Raw genomic sequence first — 21,057 nt, 5'->3', positions numbered from 1 at the left:
ATTTTTCTCTATTTTATAGTTAAATTCTTAGGGAAAATCCACCTAAACTCATTACCTCTAAATCTTCATTTCCCATTCACTTTCCAGGGCCTTAGAATCTGCTATTAGAATCCACTATTTGACTGAAATTCTTTCCTCAGAGATTACCAATGATCTCTTAGCTGCTGTCCAATACCTTTTCCTCAATCCTAATTGTGAACTTTAGATTACTCTACCCTACTTAGTCTGAAAAAAACAGGAATGTCTACACACCCATACTTAAGGATTAAGTATTTAGGAGGATGGCCTATGACAGACATGTGCTAGCAAATGACAAATCAGAAACAACTGACAGACCCCTGGGCTGTCCTAAGTCAAGCTTAAGCTACCATTGGTACATGTGGGACGCAGGAAAGTGATGTAAAAACCATCTATATATTTTGCGTCACTTCCTTTCTCCAGTCTCTTTCCATAGAGAGGTGGCTCTGGTGGCAGCTTGCTGAGCTTTTTGGCATCTTGGCATGGTGGCAGCTATTGTCCGGGTTTGGTGGTGAGTTTTCCTTGATACTATACTGGGAGAAGCTTAGTAGCCTAGTTCAGGTGAGGCATCTTCATTGAGCTCTCTCAGAGTTCAGGCTGATTCTTTTCTCCTTTACCTTCCAAACACTATCCTCTTAGAAAGCCTCTAATCTTCTTCAAAGACCTCATGGAAGAGGTCTTTGAACTCCCCCTGGCACAGGCCAGGTGGAAGAAATCCTATACCCTCTTTCTCTCTCTTCTCCTTAATTCCTTACCTCTATATTAATTAAAATCACCATAAATTTCCAAACTGACTTGGGTATTTTATTTGGGATTTTCTCTGGAGACCAAATTAATTTAGATTAGGCCACAGCCCTAAAATGATCCTTACATAATTGTCCTTGATTTCTTGGTAGAATTTGACTCTATTAATCCAAGCTCATCCATCTCCTGTCCCTTAGCCCTAGGTGTCTTCAAGGCTTTGTCTTGGGCCCTTTTCTCTTTCCTTTCTCTATATCCTCTCTCTGTAACATCACTAGCTTGGGTTCAATTGTCCTTTTTAACATAGAAGACCCCTTGATGATATCTTTTTCTTGAGCACCAGTTCCATACCACCAGCAGCAGGTCAGATATTTTTAACCTGATGCTATGTAAGGATCTCAGGTCTGACACAGCCAAAATGGGATTTTATCTTCTTCCCTAAATCAGACTTTCTCCCAGATTTCTTTTTTTTTTTCATCTAGGTACACTACTATTCTTTTTTTTAAGCCCTTACCTTCCATGATTCTAAAGCAGAAGAGCAGTAAGGTACAGCTAATGGGGGTTAAGTGACTTGCCCATGGTCATATAGCTAAGAAGTGTCTGAGGCCAGATTTGGTTCACTACTATTCTACTAAGTCTTATGTTCTCCAGCTCCAGAGTCATCCACTACTCCTCACTTGAAATTACTAAATCTTGTCTTGCCCCACTACTTAGATACTTGATGAGTAGCCAGAAAGGAAAATGATCTGGGCCAAAGAAGATAGGAACATCACAGGCACAATGGATACCACTTTTAGAAGTCCTTTCCTTCTCTTGGCTGGCCTAGAAGGAGTTCATGGGAGTCCTAGGTTGAGTCCTTAGTACAAAATTACTGTTCTCAGAATCATCAAGGACTCATCTTAGGGTCCATGATGTGAGGGAGAACAGATGTCTCTGAGCTTATCCATCTGTCCACTGAACTAGATGAGATGGTAGACTAAGTTTGGATTAATAGGATGGAAGCTCCATTAGGGCAAGGACTATGTCATTTTAATGTTCATATTCTGAGCACCTAGTCTGGTGATGGCAAACCTCTTGGAGACCTTAGAGACCAAGTGCCCAAACTACAATCCTCATGACACATGTGAGCTCCTTGCCTTACCCCAGACAGAGGAGGGAGGAAGGGCTCCCATTGGGCTTCTGGACAGAGGGATGGGCGATGTCCTGATGTCCTCAGGCATGGGTGGAGAGGGGGGAGGAAGAGCTCCTTTCAACACTCCAGCACCCATTCCATAAGTTCACCAACACGGACCTAGTCTATAGTCAGTACTTACACACATTGGTTTAATTTGTTTATGTTGTTGTTATTGAGTTTCTTAGTTGGTCAGACTTTGTGATCCCATTGGGGTTTTCTCGGCAAAGATACTGGAGTAGTTTGTCATTTCCTTCTCTGGCTCATTTTATAGGTGAGGAAACTGAGGCAAACAAGGCTAAGTGACATGCTGGGAAGTGGAGGTGGGGGTAGGATTTTTTCCCCCTATTTTCCTTTAGAGGAATCTTAGTGTGGTCATTTCCAAAAGATAACAACTGGATAGAGTGTCATCCCAGAACAGCCACCTAAGCTTGATGGATAGAGCACCAGCCTGGGAGTCAGGAGGACTTGAGTTCAGAGACTTAACTAGCTTCCCAGCAAGTGCTTTCTCGAAGGAGATGCAATTCGAGAAGGGGACAAAAGGAAATGTTTGCAAATTAGCGCTAGCTCACCATGTTATCAGTAGGTATTTTTCCCTACAAATCTGTATACACCCCTAGTGGCATGTAAGCTCCATGGCAGACAGGGACTTTGACTTTGGCCTTGGAATCCCCAGTGCATGCCACACAGGGGCTGTTAATAAAAGCTTGTTGATTCATGTAGTGCTGCAAGATTCCCAAAGCATCTCATGTAACCTTCTCACATTTGTCCCTGACAAACAGAGCCAGCGAGCTGAATACTGTTATGTTCATTTTGCCCAGGAGAAAACGGAGGCTCGAAGAGGGCTCGTGACTTAATTGCCCATGCTCACACAGCTAGACAGTACCTGAGGTGGAATTAGAACCCAGGATTACCTAAGGCAGAATACTTTTCCTTACTCCACTCTGCCTCCATGATGAGGTTCAAAAGGTCTTGACTTTCCTCTAAGAAAGTTTAGTTACAGAAAGTCTCAGCAGCTCATTTAAAGTGATTTAAGCTACCGTGTGACCCTGGACAAGTCACTTTATCCCTCTGGGCTCCAGTCTCCTCATCTGTAAAATGAATGAGTTGGACTCAAGGACCTCCTAGGTGTCTTACAGCTTTCAATCTTGGGCTCTATGACATACCTTGAGTGATGCTCCCACTGTATCCTGCACCCTACAGCCATCCAACTGTTTCTGCCACAAGCAAAACATCTACAGGTGCCCAAGAGTAGCCAGAAGATTTGGGGAGTCTCCCAAAGACTCCTTTTCTGCATACAGGACTCCCACTCAGCCAGGACCCGACTAATTATCTATTGCAATTTTATTTGTTTTGATGGATTGAAATAGAAGAAATATTCCTAGGAGCACCTAATTCAATAAGCAAATACATCATATAAGTAAAGATCTCACACGTACAATGTAAATCAAAGGAATGGAGGGGGAGGGATGGCAACCAGACAGATCAGGTTAGACTTCCTGATGGAGGTGACCCCAAGTGGAGCCTTGAAGGGAACAAGAGATTCTCCAAGGCAAGGGTGAGCAGGGTGGTGGGGGACCACCTCTGCAAAGGAATCAAGGCTGGAGAGAATGTCTTAGAAAGTCTTTGGGGAAAGGAATCGCTCTCAGCTCAGCTGTATTTCTTAGCTCACTAAGCAAAAATGGAGTGGGGAAACCTTTCTGAGGGTTTGTATCATCAGTACAGGAAGAGAGAAACTAAGGGTGCTTGTAGAATCCGAAGAATGGAGGCCTGGCAGGCATGTTGGGGACTAGCTGGTGAGAGGGGCCTCTTTTTTTCTTTTTGGAACCCCCACCCTTCAGTATTGGAATCAATACTGTACAATAAGAGGCAGAAGAGCAGTAAGGGCTAGGCAATGGGAGTTAAGTGACTTGCCCAGGGTCACACAGCTAGGAAGTATCTGAGGCTAGATTTGAACCCAGAACATCCAGTTGGTAGGCCTGGCTCTCAATCCACTGAGCCACTAGCTGACCCAGGGCTCATTTTCTAGATGAGGGAACTGAGGTCCATGTTGGGAGGAGAATCTCTCTTGACAGGGGCCATAAAAGGAATTAGGGGCAGAATCAGGAGGAGGACCCACTGCTGTCTATCCTCAGGGTACCAGACTGACTCAAGGAAGGTACTTCTCTGGGCTCCTCAGTCAAGGGGGGAACATGGGGGAAAGGCAGCTCTAGCTCTTAAAGGGATTCATGTGTGTATGTTTAACAGATAATAGCAGAGTCCCCAGAGTGGGCCTAGTCCTGTCTTTCTCCCTTTATTTGTCCTTTTAAAAATACTCAATCTCGTTAGCAGTAATTAATCAGCCCCATTTTTTCAAGGACTTTCAGCAATAATATGCCATTCCTCTCCTGGAGCCCAGGGACCCAGCCTGGGGCACGAGAGAGAACTAGGGCCTGGAGAGAGAAGTCCCACCTCCAATACCCATTGGCTGGGTGAACCTCTAGGTGAGCGCCAGGGAGCTTTCTCAGCCACTTAGTGAGCCCCACTTGATAGCTCTGAAGGCCTGGGCCAGTCCCTTAACTCCTGGGGCCCCTGAGATTGCCCACTGCAGCAGAGCAGGCTGGCCCTCTGGTGGAAGGTGGTCGTGTCCTCATTGAGAGCTGCCTATGCCGATGGATGACTGCTGCCTGTCGGCTGGGCACGGTCTAGTGTGGCTCCCCTTTCAGCTACAGGATGGAAGAGAACGCCACTGAGGCTGGAAGAACCAGCTCAGAGATTCTGGTCCCCAAACGCCATACGAGCCCATCCTGGAGTTCATGGTAGATGGTCATCTCTGGGCATACTTGGCGGTCCGTGGCAGGGCCAGACCATTGCTTCCCCAGTCCTCCAGAGCCGCCTCTGAGGACACAAGGGCCGGAAGAGGGTCTAGCTCTTTTCAGACCTTTTCCCCGGAAGCCCACAGCTGCCATATTGTACTGGACGTCACCTGAGGGAGACTTGGGTTTGAATCCTACTTTTGGGTCCCATGCAGAGAGTGGTGTCATTGGGAGCTTTTTCTCTTCTCTTCTTTGTGTTCCTGTCTTGGTAACAACTCTAAGGAGAAGGGCAAGGGCCAGGCAAATGGGGTTAAGTGACTTGCTCAGGTCCCCCAGCTTGGAGATGTCTGAGGTCAGAGGTGAACTCGGGTCCTCCTGACTCCTCACTGTGCCAGTTGGCTGCCCCCACCAATAAGCCTCTGCCACTGAGGCAGAGCGGCTTGGAGCCCCCAGGCTTCCAATGACAAATCCCCAAGCCCTTCCCTAGGGATTGATAGGCAGCCCACAAGACAAGCCTCTTTTCAGATGCTTTGCAGCCAGGCTTAGTCTGGTGAGGCTCTCGGAGTGGCTGGGGAGGGAGCTAGCCCAGTGCATGCCTCAGGGCAGGATGGTAGAGGGCTGGGAGTCTTATTACTGTAGGTTTTCAAGAAATGCTTGCTGTTTACAGGAGAAGATACACTCACTGCAGGCAGAACGACTGTGTTCTCCTCTTTTTAGCCCAGTGCCCTTCACTCCTCTGGATCCTTTTTGGGACTGGATCTTTAATTTTTTCCAGGTAAAGAGCTCCCTCTATCAATGCAAATCAGAATCTTCTCTCCTAGGGGCCATGAGGTGGCACAGTGGAGGACAGGAAAACTCATTTTCATGAGTTCAAATCTGACTTCATATACTTAACTAGCTGTGTGACCCTGGACAAGTCACTTAATCCTGTTTGCCTCAGTTCCTCATGTGTAAAATGAGCTGAAGGAAAGGGCAAAGCACTCTAGTTATCTTGGCCAAGAAAACCCCAAATGGGGCTGCAGAGTCAGACACGGCTGACACGACTACACATATCCAACTTAAAGTCTTGAGAGAGTTATCGGGGACACTGAAAGGTTGAGTGACTCATCTAGGGTCACACAGCCGGGGTGTATCAGTGGTGACACTTGAACCTAGGTCTTCTGGACTCTGAGGCAAACTCTCCAGGCACTATGCCATGGATGTTTATGGATTGGCACACGTTCGGTGCTTAATACACATTTGTTTAATTGCATTTACTTCCCTGGGCTCCTCTGACCCCACTTCCCCAGTCTGCCCAGCTCCCAGGCTCTAGCCTGGAACATCGGAGCGGAAGCCTCCGAGGAGTCGGCAGCCTCTTCTCTGGGCTTTTGGGCCGCCTTAGATGTGACTGGCAGGTCGTTGTCCCACAGCCCTCTGGGAGTAGTTGAAGCGCATCTAACAGTGGAAGTTGGCCCAGAGGAGGCAGACCTGCCTCGTTGGAGGTCTCCAGGCTGGATGGCGGCTGCCCTCTGCGGAGCGTTATGGCCGGGTTCCAGGTACCGCTTTGATGAGGGGCTGACCGAGGCTCTCGAACTTGTCAAGGTTGCGGAACGATTTCATTAGACGTGGAAGGAAGCCGGCAATAAGAGAGCTCGGAAATACTGCGCGGGTCCTTCCTACTAACTACGTTCTTCTCTGGCAACCAACCAAGCACGGGCCGCTCGGGGTTCTAGACCACAGCGGACGTCCTGACTGCAGAAGGAAGCCGGAAGTAAAATACATTTTACAAACTCGACAAGTTTGGCACGTGAGGCCCCGGACCCGGCTAGTGCGGAGCCGCCCTTCCGCGGGACTCTCAGCCATCACGGGCTAACTGCTAGACTACGGGTGGCTGCTTTGGCAGGGGAAGCTTTGCCCTTCTGCCTGGAGCGATGGCTGACGGGGGCTAAGCGTGAGAAAGCGAACCCTGGAGAGTAAAGTGCTAGGAAGCCCGACGTGCCGCGCCCCGTTGGAAGGGAGGTGGGCATACGGTCTGGGCGGGCGGGCGGACGCCCCAGGAGCCTCGGGCCCCCATCAGGCAAGGCAGACAGTCTCTGACAGGCGCCGGCAGCTCACGCCCTCTGAGGCTTTGGTCGCTTCGGGGCACTCCTGGCTTTGATGCTCTTCTGCGGGCCCGCCGGCTTCCCCTTGGGCTTGGGAGGGCCACTGCGGCTGCTCCGCCCTGCAGTTCGCTTCTGGGTGCTCCGCTGCTGCTCTTGTAGCCTCTCTTCCCACTGCTGGAGAGTTTGGAAACAGAAGCGTGAGCCCTCCCCCTCCTCCCGGGCCCAGAGCCAGGCCGGCCTTCAGCGTTTTGGCGGCTTGCAATCTCTTGTCACCCCTTCCCAGCATGCCTCCTGGTGTGGTGGAAGGTCAGGGCTGCCTGGGATAAAGGGGGGGGGGGCGCGGGCGCTGCCATCTTGTGCCCCTGCTAGAGCCTCCCTGGAAGCCCCCCTAGACCAGAGCAGGGGACCCCCCAGGTGTCCGAGGATCGGCATCAGAGGGTCTCTAATGAGAACTGAAATAGGCTTCAGCAGCCCCAGGGGAGAATCCCGGCCTAGCTATGGACCGGGCCATCCTGGAAACGTCCAGGCACTGAGGGATGGCCTTGGCCTCTCTCTCCAACCCCAAAGCTGAGGGGGGAGCCAATGCTTCCAGCTGTGCCTGGCGTGGGGGAGCTGCATTTCGTACTAGGAAGGGCAATTCGATGGCTTAGTGGACTGGGAGCCAGGCCTAGGGATGGGAGGTTCTGGGTTCAAATGTGACCTCCCATTGCCTAGCCCTTACCGCTTTTTTGCCTTAGAAACCATACACAAACAGTACTGATTCTCAGATGGAAGGTGAGGGGGTTTATTTTTTTTAAAAGGGGAATCTTATCATAAATGGGCAATACAGGATGTGGAAGAGTCACCCCAAGCCATAAAAGATCTCTTGGCTCCACCTCTTCCTTTGACCCACATACACTCCCCAATGACCCCCTCTGCCTTCCTCGAATACACATCCAACCAATCACACCCTGATAAAAGACTTCCAGCCATACTTACTATAAACCTTTTCCCCAGCTGCTCTTTCCACTTCTCCACCAGGCAGTTCTCAAGAAGCATCATCCTGAAACAAATGGCAATGGGGAAGCTGCACCCACTGTAGACCTCACACTGGAGCACCACTAGCAATGACAATGCCAGTGACCACCAGGATCCACACAGTACTTTAAGCACCCTTAGTTTTAAGGTCATAGAGCAACCCAAACACTTTCTATCTTATTCCATCTTCAGTAATTGAGGCTGAGAAAGCTAAGGTAACTTGGCCAGGTTTTGAACTCAGATCTTCTTGACTCCAAGTCTAGAGTTCTAGACCCTACAACTAAGCCCCATGGAGGGAGGTTCATGCTCTCAGACATTCTAGGTCTGGCACACAGGGGGCTGCTAGTTCATTTCCCAACACCTTTCTCCCCAAATTATATATATATATAATATATGTATTATATATAGTAACCCTCACCTTCCATTTTAGAATCAATACTGTGTATGGATTCTAAGGCAAAAGAGATGTAAGGGCTAGGCAATGGGGGTTAAGTGACTTGCCCAGGGTCACCCAGCTGGGAAGTGTCTGAGGCCAGATTTGAACCTAGCTTCTTATGAACCCACAAATGAACCCATTTGAACTGCTATCTCTAGACCTGGCTTTCAATCTACTGAGCCACCCAGCTGCCCCCTCCAAATAGTCTTATCTTCTCTTTTGTAAATATTAATGTAGATCCTCGCTGTCTCCTCCAATAGAAGAGAAGCTTCCTGGGGGCAGGGACTTTCATTTTTTTCTTTGTATTCCTAAAAAACAAACAGTGCCTGGCACATAGTAGGCACTTAATGAATGCTTGCTGATTGATCAATTGACACAGAACAAGGGAGCCATCCATTCAAGTGGGTAAAGCAAGTCAGAGAAGACTTCTTGGAGGGAGGGCTACCAGGGCAAGGGATGCTGATATTTGGGACTCAGGGGCAGCTGGGTAGCTCAGTAGATGGAGAGCGAGGCCTAGAGATGGGAGGTCCTGGGTTCAAATCTGGTCGCAGACACTTCCTAGCTGTGTGATCCTGGACAAGTCATTTAACTCCCATTGCCTAGCCCTTACCACTCTTCTGCCTTGGAACTGATACACAGTGTTGATTCAAAGATGGAAGGTAAAGCTTTTAAAAATAATAAATAAATATATTTGGGACTCAAAGCTTAGAGTTTTCTACTACATAATCAGCCAGTAAGCACTTATGTGTTTACTGCATACAGACACCACATGAGGTGCCAGGGTTACAATGACAAACATGGAACAGGCTTAGGAGGGGAGAAAGCAAGTTAATTTACCATTAATCTATAACAACTCATGCTGAAGCATGTTTTAACTTTTAATATAAAAAAAATACCAGTTTAAGATTTCAAAATCCATTTTCTCCCCCCACAACACTCCTGCCTTTGCCTACCTCGAACGCCATTCATAGCACATGATGAGAACATCCTGGTGGGGTAGGATATGTGGACACTGGCAGGAAGAGTTGGTTACAAGAGGCACCTGAGTACGGGGAATGGGTGACAAGGACTTGAATATCTCCTTGACGTCCACCACAGTGGTGACTTCATGGCAGCCACTCCTTTGTACTGCTTTTATTTTGGCATGAATCACTGAAATTTGAAAGATACCATGAGCAATGCTACCATTCTTGGAGAAAAAGTGATAAAGTCAAGGTCATGAATATTAGGGACAGAAGGGAAGAGAAACATAGAAACCAATGTCCAGATTCTCCATCAAAAATCACAATAAAAATCATGATTAAAAACAAAGGCATGGATGACTTACTCCAGTCCTACTTTCCACTTAATATAATCAGATGCACTCTTTAGTTGCATTAAATCCACTAACATTTTGGAGCCGTATCTATTCAACGGTTTGTCCTGACCATTCAAAGAGGAAAAACAGAGTGGATGAAAAATGTTAGATGGACAACCTGTTGAGCTTGTTCAATAATAATCCAATCCAATAAACATTAAGTGACCACTACATGCCAGGCACTGTGCTAAGGCCACCATTCTATATCAAAATGGGGCAGCCAACATGGATGATCTGGGTCCAGAATTAAAAAGAGGGAGGAGAATGGGCCAGATTTCCTTTGATTAATTGTATAGCTCCTTGAATGATTCTGGATTTACCCCTGAACCAAAGTTTGGCCCCTTCTTGTCTTTCTTACACTTTACAGTCCAATGATACTGACCTCCTTTTCTTGCATGATATTCCTTTGACTATTATTTTCCTTCTTGGAGTCCTCTCCCTCCTCACTTGTACCTCCTGGATTTCCTGGCCTCTTCAGATCTCTTACAGCTTAAATCTTCTCTTTTCAACTCTCCTCCAACCTCCCACAGCTCCCCTTTACCCCATCTTTTCAGATTAGAACCTTGAACTCATATAAAAAATACTGGGGCCATTTGCTCCTTCTTTTCCATTTTTATCCATCTTTATCTTCTTTATCCATCACTCTGAAATCTTTTTGACATTCTCTCCCCCACCCCTGTCTCACATGATGAAGATGAGCCCATGCCATCCTATCTCCTCTGCTAGACTGCCACCTTGATCATCCTCAATCTCACATATTTGTAAACTCTCCCTCTCTACTGGTTCATTTCCTACTGCCAACAAACAAGGCTATCCTCAAAAAAACCTTTACTCGATCCTTTCATCCTACTAAACATCCTTTATCTTGTCTGCCTTTGTGGCTAGAATCCATGAGAAGTCATTTACAATAGATACCTCCACTTTCTCTCCTCTCCTCTTTTTAATCCCTCACAGTCAGGTTTCTGACCTCATTGTTCCACTGACACTGGTCTCTCCAAATTTACCAGTTTAATGGGTAACTCCTTTTTGCCAAATCCAATGGCCTTTTCTCAGTCCTCATTCCCACTGGCCCCTCTTCAGCCTTTGCCATTGCTGATTGATCTTCCCTTGGTGCTCTCTTTTCTCTAGGTTTTTGGGACACTGCCCTCTCATGGATCTCCTACCTATTTGACAGCTTCTCCTTTTCCTTTGCTGGATTCTCCTTTAAATCACATCCTCCAAACGTGTGTCCCTCAGGCTTCAGTCCTGGTCTCTCCTCTCCCCCCCAAATCCCCCAATCTTGGTGAGCTCACCCTTTTCCATGGAGATGATTGCCATCTCTGTTGATAATTCAAATGTACCTTTCAATAAGCTCTCTGTTAACTGGAACTCTCACATCTCCAGCTGCCTTTCAGACATCCTTACGTGGATGACCAATCAACACCTAAGGTAACCATGTCCAGAACAGAATTCATCTTTCTCCCTGCTTTCCCTATTATTGTTGAGGGCAATATCATCTCTCATTCTCTTAGGCTCACAGCCTAGGAGTCATCCTGGGTTCCTTACTGCCTCTCAGCCCCCATATCCAATCTGTTATCAGGGCCTGACCATTTCACCTTTTCCACTTCCCTTGAAAATACCCCTTCTATGACACTTTGCTTACTCTGCTGTAGGAGATCATCAGCTCATGTCTGGATTGGTGCAATAGCTTCCCTGGGGAGGTCTGCTGGCTTCAAGTCTCTCCCTATTCCAATCCATTCTCCTTTCAGACACTAAAGTAATTTTCCTAAATCTCAGGTATGTCCATGTTACTCCTCTGTTTAATAAACTCTAGTGTCTCTTTATTGCTTCTGGTCTTTTTATACCTCACTCTCTAATAGGTACTCTCTAATCCAGTGACCATGGCCTCCTGGCTGTTATAGCAATAAGGTACGCTCCATCTCTCTCCTCTGAACCTTTCCTCTGGCTGCCCCCCATGCCTAGAATGCTCTCCCTGCTCATATCCATATTCTTTCCTCTCTGGATTTCTCCAATTCCTAACTAAAATCCCATCTTTTTAAAAAAAAATTAAAACCCTTACCTCCTATCTTGGAATCAATACTGTATATTGGTTCTGAAGCAGAAGGGAGGTAAGGGCTAAGTAATGGGAGTTAAGTGACTTGTCCAGGGTCACATAGCTAGGAAGTGTCTGAGGTCACATTCGAACCCAGGACCTCCCATCTCTGTGTCTGTCTCCTGAGCCACCTAGGTGCTCCCTAAAATCCCATCTTCTACAGGAAGGCTTTCTCATTTTCTCTTGATCTGAGTTCTCTCCTTTTAATCATTTCCTATTTATCTTGTATGTAATTTGTCTGTATGTATTTTTTACCTTCTCCATTAGATTGTAAGCTTCCTGAGGGCAGGGATTAATCTTTTGTTTCTTTCTATATTCCCAGTGCTTACCACAGGGCATAGCACACAGTAGGTGCTTAATTAATATTTGCTGACTTGACTTTTTAAATATCAACATTTTACCAGAATTGTATGACTACAAGGCCAGGAATACAACAATTTGAGGAACTGAGGATGGCCATTATCAGAGAGCAATTTAGAGGTACCTGGTAGGTGTGAGCTGCCTGCAATGGACAGCCAAAAAGAGATTGAAATAAGATGAGCAATAAAGGATGTCATCAACAAGAGAATGTGTGTTTAAGAATGATGGACTAGCTGGGGTGGGAAAGCAAGGGCTAAGTGGGGGCCAGTCCATGTACTTCGCTCATATATTTGTGGTGTCAGGAGAAAGAGAGAAATGCCTCCAAAAGACACACAGGATGACTGGAGGATGGCAATGTCCACAGTGCATTAAGGGGGTTTTGTTTTTAAATCCTTACTGTCTTAGTTACAGCTCCGAGGGCAAGAGATGGGCAGATGAATTAAGTGATTTACCCAGGATCATATAGTTAGGAAGTTTCCTAAGTCAGATTTGAACCCAGGACTTTGTGTTTCCAGGTCCAGTGCTTTACCTACTGACTCACCTAGGTGCTCCTTGCATTAAGGTTTGAATAAAAAAGCATTTATGCAGCTGTTCCTTATCATAGTCCAGAGAAGTAGGTACACCACACATAGTTTTCCCATTTTACAAATAAGGAAATGGGCTCAGAAAGGTAAAGTCATTTGCCCTATGTCACACAGCTGAACTTTTGTTTTAGCTTTAAATCCAGGTTTTCCAGACCCCAAATCTGAATCACAAAGAGCATTTAACTGCCAGTGCTCACGAAGTGCCAAGTAGGTTGGCAGTTTTGAATGACAGGTTTTATTTATTAGGAGCCCTCAAAGTGAATGTTCTTTTTTGGGGGGGAAAAACTATGGGAATCAGAGGGGGAGGATTGGGAGGACATCTTGAGACCATCCTGGCCAAATCCCATGGCAGAGAGGCCAAGTTGGAACAAGGCACTGCTCTGCACACTGCCCCAGGCCAACCTCATGGATTACTACTGCCCATTGGAAGCTGGCTGCCTCCACTCTAATACACATGACCAACGTGACCAGACATCACAATGTAAGGCCCTACAGGGACCGCACCACAGGAAGCAGACCTTTTGTCCTGTTCAGCTGATACTTTGCTTAGCTGGCTTTCAATTCCCAGTGCTGTTTACTCCACATGAAAGAGTATGGGGAGGAGGGTAACTAGGTGGCTCAGTGGATCGAGTATCAGGCCTAGAAACTGGAGGTCCTGGGTTCAAATCTGATCTCAGATACTTCCTAGCTGTGTGACCCTGGGCAAGTCACTTAACCCTCATTGTTTAGCCCTATAAGAGTTTAACCCCCCCCCCCCTTCCCCAATGGTGTGGGGCAGGAATGGGGAGAGGGAGGGAGAGAGACAGTGGTTACCAATGGGATAGCTTCCATTGTACCTCTCAGAGGCCTCATTGCAAGTAGGTTTTCATTTAATACCTGTTCCTCATGGGAGCCCTGGAGATAAACAGGTTCTTTTTCATCCTTTTTAATTTTAATTTTATCTTTTACCCCTTACGAACTTCCATTTAAGAATCAACACTAAGTAGCAATTCCAAGGCAGAAGAGTAGTAAGGGCTTGGCAATGGGGATTAAGTGACTTGCCCAGTCACACAGCTGGGAAGTATCTGAGGCCAGATTTGAACCCAGGACCTCCTGTCTGCAGGCCAGCCTCTCAATCCATTGAACTACCTGGCTGCCTCTGTTTCTCATCGTTGATAACAAGGATGACACCAAAGATGAAGACAAAGGAAAATGGGGGAAGAAAAGGTTTGACTGTGGCTGTCTCAGCCAAAGCCATGACATAGGACAGACGTCTCTGGATACTGAAGGATCACGAAGTCAGAGCAAACAGGATCCAAACAATGAGAAGAACGAAGGGGAAGAAGGCATTGCACATCCAGGAGCCTAAAATATGGGGAGGAGAAAGCCTGGGAGAGGAGGTGAAGGACCAAGGGAATAGTTTAGATCTCGAGGTCTCAAAGAGAGGGCTGCTGCTGATCAAAAGGAAGGAAGGCTGGGCTGTTTGAGGGAACTGCTTTGATCTCACATCAGAGCAGCTTTCCTGTTCATACTCTCTTGATTAAGGGCAGCCAGTGACTGCACAGTGCATAGTGTACTAGACCTGGAGTCAAGAGGACCCAAGTTCAAATCTGGCCTCAGAGACTTACTAGCTATATGACCCTGGGCAAGTCACTTTACTCTTGCCTCCATTTCCTCTTCTAGAAAGGACAAAGCAAACTACTTAGAATCTTTGTCAAGAAAATCCCAAATGGGCTCACAAAGAGTTGGACACAACTGAACAACAACCATCCTTTTGATTGAGAAAATAAACAGTGACAAAACTTATGAGTTCCATAACAGCTTTAAATATATTTGCATGTCTTCCATCACATATATTTGAGAATATTTATCCATATATGTGTTAAAGACATGCTACTTATTCAGTCTATAGAAGGACTTGGAGATAGGAAGACCAGCATTCAGATTCTGACTCGAATACTTAGCTGTGTAAGCCTGGGCAAGTCACTTCATCTTGGTCTGCCTCAGATTTCTCACTGGTAAAACAGGGATCATAATAGTACCTATCTTGCCTGGTTATGAGGAACCAATGAAAACAGAGGGGACAGATAGGTGGCACAGTGGCTAGAGCTTTGAGCCTGGAGTCAGAGAGACCAGGAAGCAAATTTGACCTCAGAACACATACTAGCTGTGTGATCTTGGGCAAGTCACTGAACCCTGTTTGCCTCAGTTTCCTCATCTAGAAAAGGACCTGGAGAAGGAAATGGCAACTCACTACTGTATCCTTGCCAAGAAAATCCCATGGATAGTATTAAAAATCACTAAAAGAAATGATATGGGAAGATGAAAACCTCAGTTGGGAAGGGACTGGGCTGTTATGGTCTCTGGGGTGAGGAAGAGTCAGACACAACTGAACAACAAATAACTGAGAACACACATATGTATATGTAACATGCATATAAAATAGAACATAAGAATATGACTTTGTGGACCTGCGAATGCTTTATTTTATTTATTTTTTATTTTTTAAAAAAAACCATTACCTTCCATCTTGGAGTCAATACTGTGTATTGGCTCCAAGGCAGAAGAATGGTAAGGGCTAGGCCATGGGGGTCAAGTGACTTGCCCAGGGTCACACAGCTGGGATGCGAGTGCTTTATAAGCATTCACTTTTATTACTGTTGCATCCCTGACAATATTTTGGTCACCCTCAGGGTACAGGACTAAACTAGGAACCACTGAGACAGTGGGCAGCTCTGACTTCCAAGCTGTTTGAGCATGGGCAAATCATTTTTCCCCGGGACCATTTTCTTGGCTGTAAAAAAAAAAAAGGTAAACTGCACATCCCCCCTAACTCATAAGTTTAGTGTTTGGGTTGGTTGGGAAATTCTGGGAAAAGTCCATTTGCCACCAGAAAAGTCCTCTAAAATGTCTTTAAGGGAAATAGGTTGTTTGTTTGTTTTTTCAAAGTGCCACAGCCATAGATGGGTGAATAACCCCCTTTTAGAAAGCTATCAGGCATGCTCAGATTTCAAGGAGAGGAGAGTGGAAACTACAGCCTCAGCACAGAAGCTTCTGGGAGGGAAGGTCTGTGACCCAAGCCAGCTGGGAACATGGACCCAAGGGCTGGGGATGGTCCTGGAGGAGGAGAAAAAAGCCCCAGGAAGATAACTGCTTGTTGTAATGCTAAACCTGGGCACGGGAGATTCTGGCTGAATTACTCAGATCTCTGTCTCTGCCTCTGTTTGTTTTTCTGTCTTTCTGGCTCTCTTTCTCTGTCTGCGTGTCTGTGTGTCCAGGGTTTCTCTGTCTCTCACAAGCACACCCACAGAATGGTTTACACTGCGCAAAGTAGCTCAGATTTGAACTAAATTCATCCTCTACTCACCTGCCTTCACTCTTTGCTCAGTCAGCAAAGTAGGCGTGGCTACAAGCCTCCGGAGCCTGGCTTTGTGGCCACCCCCGGGTGAGCGGACAGCTCTGTCCTAGTGTAGCCCCTTGACTTACCATAGCTGTAGTTCTTGCTCATGTAGGTTGTGAGGGTCGGTTTCACCTTTCTGCACTTACACCGGTCTGGAGAAAACAAAAGAGAAAGCAGAGCTTGAAAGCAGGCGTTGCCTTCAGCTTGGGGAGGGCGGCCAGAGACTGATGGAAGAGAAACTCACCAGGGCTCAGGCGCTTGCAGTCAGCGTCAAGAGGTCTCTCTTGTACCATCATGTCTGGGGTCATGTCTATCCACTTTGCATCTAGAAAAAGGCAGCAGCCATCTGTTAGGTGTCTGTGAATCCTAATCCTCTGGCACACCTTTCCTCTGGTTTCAGTCCCAACTTCTTGTGTTTGGATGCCCTCATCCTACATTATGATCAGCAGCTTTCCTGAAATTACAGTATTCCGAACTGCTTCCCAGGGCAAGTTCTAGTTCAGGGCATCTCCGTGGGTGCAATGCAAAGGGAAAGGAAGCTCTGGGATCTTTATCTCGTGTACTAAGGAATGGAAACAGCCAAATTGGGATATTTTATCCCCTCTTCCTTGTTCCCAACCAGTTCCAGGATCTCAGAGGCATCTGCCAACTTATTTAGTTTCAGTTCAACATATGAGCTATTTACGGTGATTGCAGGGACCCCAAATTTACATAGACATAATCTAAATCTACACACAAACCAGGCCAAACCAAGTGAGCAATAAACCCACATTTATTAAGCAGCTACTTTGTGCCAGGCATTCACTAAACCATCTACTTCTATAAATACCCAATGATCTGGAGAATTTTTTTAGAAGTCCAAATTATTGGGGGCAGCTGGGTGGCTCAGTGGATTGAGAGTCAGGCCCAGAGATGGGAGGTCCTGGGTTCAAATGTGGCCTCAGACACTTATTGTGTGACCCTGGGCAAGTCACTTAATCCCCATTGCCTAGCCCTTACTGCTCTTCTACCTTTAGAACCAATACACAGTATTATACAGAAGATAAAGGTTTTTTTAAAAAAATCCAAATTATCCAGGTAGTTGCTCCAGTTCTCAGTTTTACTTTGCAGATGTGAGCTTAGCTTTAACTTGCTTGAGATAATGAAAAGAGTACCTAGGTTCAAATTCCATTTCTGACTGCAATCTGTGGGCTCATGGGTGAGGAATCACGGACCTCAGTTTCCCCATCTGTGAAATGAGGAGGTTGGATTAGATCACCTCTGAGGTCCCTTTGAACTACAGATCCATGATCATGTGAGGTTCATGAGGTGAATGATGAGCCAATCCATACAAATTTCAGACTATCAACAGGTTTTAAGTGCTTACTTAAGCAAGTTCTCAAGGAACTCCTATCCTAATGGGGGAGACACCATGTAAATGTCTAGGTACACAATGATGTCTACAGGGTTGATAGAACATCAGGGACGGGTTAGGAAAGGCCTTTAAACAAACGAAAAGAAACAACTTTCTGCAAATCTAATCATTTAAGTCCCTACTATGTGCCAGGCACTGTGCCAAACCATAAACAGACTGAGATGAAGTGCCTCTCGTTAAGGTTTATGCAGAGATTTGAGCCTTCCAGCCAGCCTGGAATGTGGAAACCACAGGTGCGATTATCCCCATTTTTCAGATGAAGTAACTGGAATTCCAGGGAGTTTGTAAAGAAAGTGTCAGAGCAGATTCAAAGACATAGCCTAAGGCTCTGGGAAGCTTTGGAAGCAAGCCCTTAGGGGAAAGGCAGTTCCCGCCCAGCTCTCCCTTCTCTGTCCTTACTAGCCCCAAGTCAAAAGAAAGAGAAAAAGGAAAGGGTTCCACCTTCCCTAGCTTGTTCCACCTTCCCTAGCTCTTCTGGAGGTAAAAGGGTCCAGCTTCCTCTCCAGCAACAACCTTTCAGCGTCCAGGGCTCTAAAGAGACAGGCAGCTGGAGGATGGAAATTCGAATCAGACTCCCGGCATAGAATTAGATTTTTAGTTTTGGAAGATATCGCAGACAGCGTGTACTCCTGCCTCCTCATTTTCCAGGGGAAATATTATATGAAGCAGAGACCTTAGGTCCTCCGACTCCAAACCCGGGGCGCTCTATCTTTCTCTCTCGATCTGTCTCTGTCTCTCTGTTTCTTTCTGTCTCTGTCTCTGTCTCTCTCTGTCTCTCTTTCTCACCCACACAAACACCACACCCACATCATCATCATCATCACGTTAGTTGTGGGACCTCAGGCAAGTCTTACTTGCACCTCCCTGAGCCTCAGTTTCCCCAGGTCATTTACGTTACCAGCCTCCCCAGGTTGTCTGGAGGGGCCCTCACTCCGCCGCCCCCACCCCAGCCTCTCTGTCCCAGCCCCTTTGGGAACCTTCGGGCAGGTCGGTGACGATGGCCTCGGGGGAGATGCACACGCCACGGTCGTAGACTGGCAGGTCGTCGCAGGCCAGGCTCTCGGGCCAGCTGTGGTTGTAGAGGCGCATGAGGGGCTCACAGTCGTCCCGGGCGCGTTGGCACAGGGCCTTGCAGGGCCGGATGGGGTCGTGCAGGAACTCGAGGGCGCAGATGGGCGCGTACATGGCGCACAGGAAGAATCGCAGCACTGCGCTGCAGTTGGCGTCCACCAGCTCCTCGTACTGCTCGATGGCCAGCACGGCGTTCTCCTGAGTGCTGTGGTGCAGGTGGTTGGGCATGCGGGTCAGGTTCCAGGGCATGGGCCTGCACATGGGGATGCGCACAGGCTCGCAGGGCGCACCGCGCACTGCTCGGGTCAGGCGCACCGCCAGCGCCAGGGCCACCAGGCTGGCCACGAGCATGGCTGCAGCCGTCGGGGCCGCCCCCAGGCTTCTTGGTCCGCTGCGGCTGGGCTGCCTCTGGTGCTCCTGCCGCTGGGACAGCGCTGGGTCTGCCTCTGTTGCTGCCCCCGGAACTGCCTCTGGTGCTGTGGCTGACTGCAGATGCTCTCCCGGCCACTAGCTCCCGGCTCAGCCGCTGCCTCCGCTCCCGCCGTCGGATCTCGGGGTAGCTCTGAGCTTAGCGCCGCCCGAGGCTCCTGGTCTGGGCTGCTCCCTAGTCTCTGTCGCAGCTCCGTCTCCGGCTCCAGCTCCGGATCGAGCTCCTTGTGCCGACAGCCATGGCCCCCGCAGCCTCCTATTTATCTCCCTAGCAGCATCTGACGTGGGGCTCGGCTCTCCGGGAGGGCTCCTGGCGCTGACATCACCTCCCCTGAGGGCAGGGGCTGGGGCTGGAGAGGCTGAGGCTGCGGGGAGGGCCGGGGCGCACGCTCTGCCAGCTCCATCGCGGGCTGGGAAGTGTCTGGACCTGGGGGAGGGGGATGTGGGGGGGGGGGGGGAGTGCGGCTCGCGAGCCCTTGGAAGCGGCTCTCCGCCGGGCTGAGCTTGGCGCTCCCATTCATCTTGGATGTGCCAACTTGGAACAGCTCCGAATGGAGCCGAGAGCGCTTTTTGCCTTCTCCGACAGGGGGCTCAGAAGCTCCTTTGCCGGGGCCCCAGGCTTTAAGAACGGCATTCTTAGGGGCAGGTAAAGAAAGACCTCTCCCAGTGTTTTTTCCACGGAAACTTTTTCTTTTAAGGCAAATTTCATTATTTTGTATCATTCCTCCTTCTGCCTCCTTGGGGTGCTGGAGCAAACCCTCGTCTGCAAATCTGGGCGTCAATTAACATTTCTTAAGAGCCTACCCTGTGCCCAGGTATGAGCTGAATAGACAAAGAAAGGCAAAAGACGGCCGACTTTGCAGATGCTCATGGTTATACTGGGGGAGACAACCCGCAAGCGTCTGTGTACAAACAGGCTATGGAGAGGAGAGCTCCGAAATGGAGAGTCGGGCTGGGAATAACCCCGGACACTAGCCCTTGGTGGTTTTAGATGAGCCCAGCACCAGAGAGAAAAGGTACTTGGCTGGAGTCACACCGCAAGTGGTGGAGTTAGGATGGGACGGGTGGTACAATCCAAGAATCAACTGGACTCTGGAGTTGAAGCACCTGAGTTCAGATCCCACTTTTGATACTTACTGCGTGTGTGACTTTAGGAAAAGAATTTCCCCAGGCTCAGGCTCAGTTGTCTTATCAGTATAAGGAAAGAATGGGATTCATGGTCCTTGAATTCTTTTCCAGCTCGTCAACTAGGATGAAAACGGGAATTCCAAATTCCTAGTTTCCTTCCCCTGCCTTACTGAAGGTTTGATTTTTAGGCCAGTTCTAGCCTCCAAACACTCTGACTTTGGGCAAGTGGCAGTTTTTCTGAATGGCAGACTCCTCCCTCTTCTATAAAACCAGTGGGTGGGTCAGGCTAGATGTTTTGGGAGATTTTCCTGCGAAGGGAGCAATGTGCTCCGGTCCTCGGAAGGGCCTAGGATTGTGAAATCTCATTTTCTTATATTCTCTTCACTCTCTTTGCTTCCTTCCCAAACTGCCCAAGCCAATGGAAGAAACTCCATCCAGGACGCTAACTAGCCCTAGAAAATCCTCAGTGTGTGTGTGTGTGTGTGTGTGTAAGAAACTCCATCCAGGACGCTAACTAGCCCTAGAAAATCCTCAGTGCGTGTGTGTGTGTGTGTGTGTGTGTGTGCGCGCGCGTGCCCCCCTGAGTGATTTGGTTGAAAAGATGTCTCTTGTAAGCCTAGGCAAGTAAGAGCCTTGAGGGCCTTATTCTCTTTTGGCCTTTGTATTCCCAGCCGGTGGGCACCTTACAGGGTTGTTAAATGGGATTTCATCAGTCTTTTCACTCCTTTTCACTTGCTGTTGGGAAGACTTTGGCCAGCTGACCTGGCCAGAGCAAGATTTTTTGTAGTGAACGGACAGCTAGTCATCCCTCTGGAGGAATCCCGTTTCCTGTTGATGGCTTTCTCCTGGAATACCAAGTGAGGACTATTTTCTTGAATTTCGTTTTGTGGAATCAAGGGCTAGAAGAAGGGGCTTTAGAAGCTACTGCTCTAGTGAACCTTCTCCTTATCTAGGACAGAGACTCCCCATCTGGGCCCAGGGATA

At 47.9% G+C, this 21,057-nt stretch overlaps 1 protein-coding gene across 1 annotated transcript; it reads right to left on the bottom strand.

Annotated features, from left to right (window-relative positions):
- Window positions 1-5,948: 5,948 nt before the first annotated feature.
- On the bottom strand, window positions 5,949-19,291 carry SFRP4 (secreted frizzled related protein 4). Its single transcript, XM_056804149.1, has 6 exons — window positions 18,423-19,291; window positions 16,276-16,356; window positions 16,118-16,183; window positions 9,213-9,411; window positions 7,785-7,848; window positions 5,949-6,980 (listed from the first exon to the last, which is right to left on the bottom strand). Exons 1-6 carry the CDS (start codon window positions 18,865-18,867, stop codon window positions 6,816-6,818), a joined length of 1,020 nt encoding a protein of 339 aa, XP_056660127.1. The 5' UTR covers window positions 18,868-19,291; the 3' UTR covers window positions 5,949-6,815.
- Between the last annotated feature and the right edge of the window lie 1,766 nt (window positions 19,292-21,057).

Source organism: Monodelphis domestica, chromosome 7 (genome assembly GCF_027887165.1).
Source record: "Monodelphis domestica isolate mMonDom1 chromosome 7, mMonDom1.pri, whole genome shotgun sequence".
In the NCBI taxonomy this organism is placed as follows: Eukaryota; Metazoa; Chordata; class Mammalia; order Didelphimorphia; family Didelphidae; genus Monodelphis; species Monodelphis domestica.
This window is presented reverse-complemented; position numbering and strand designations above follow the sequence as displayed.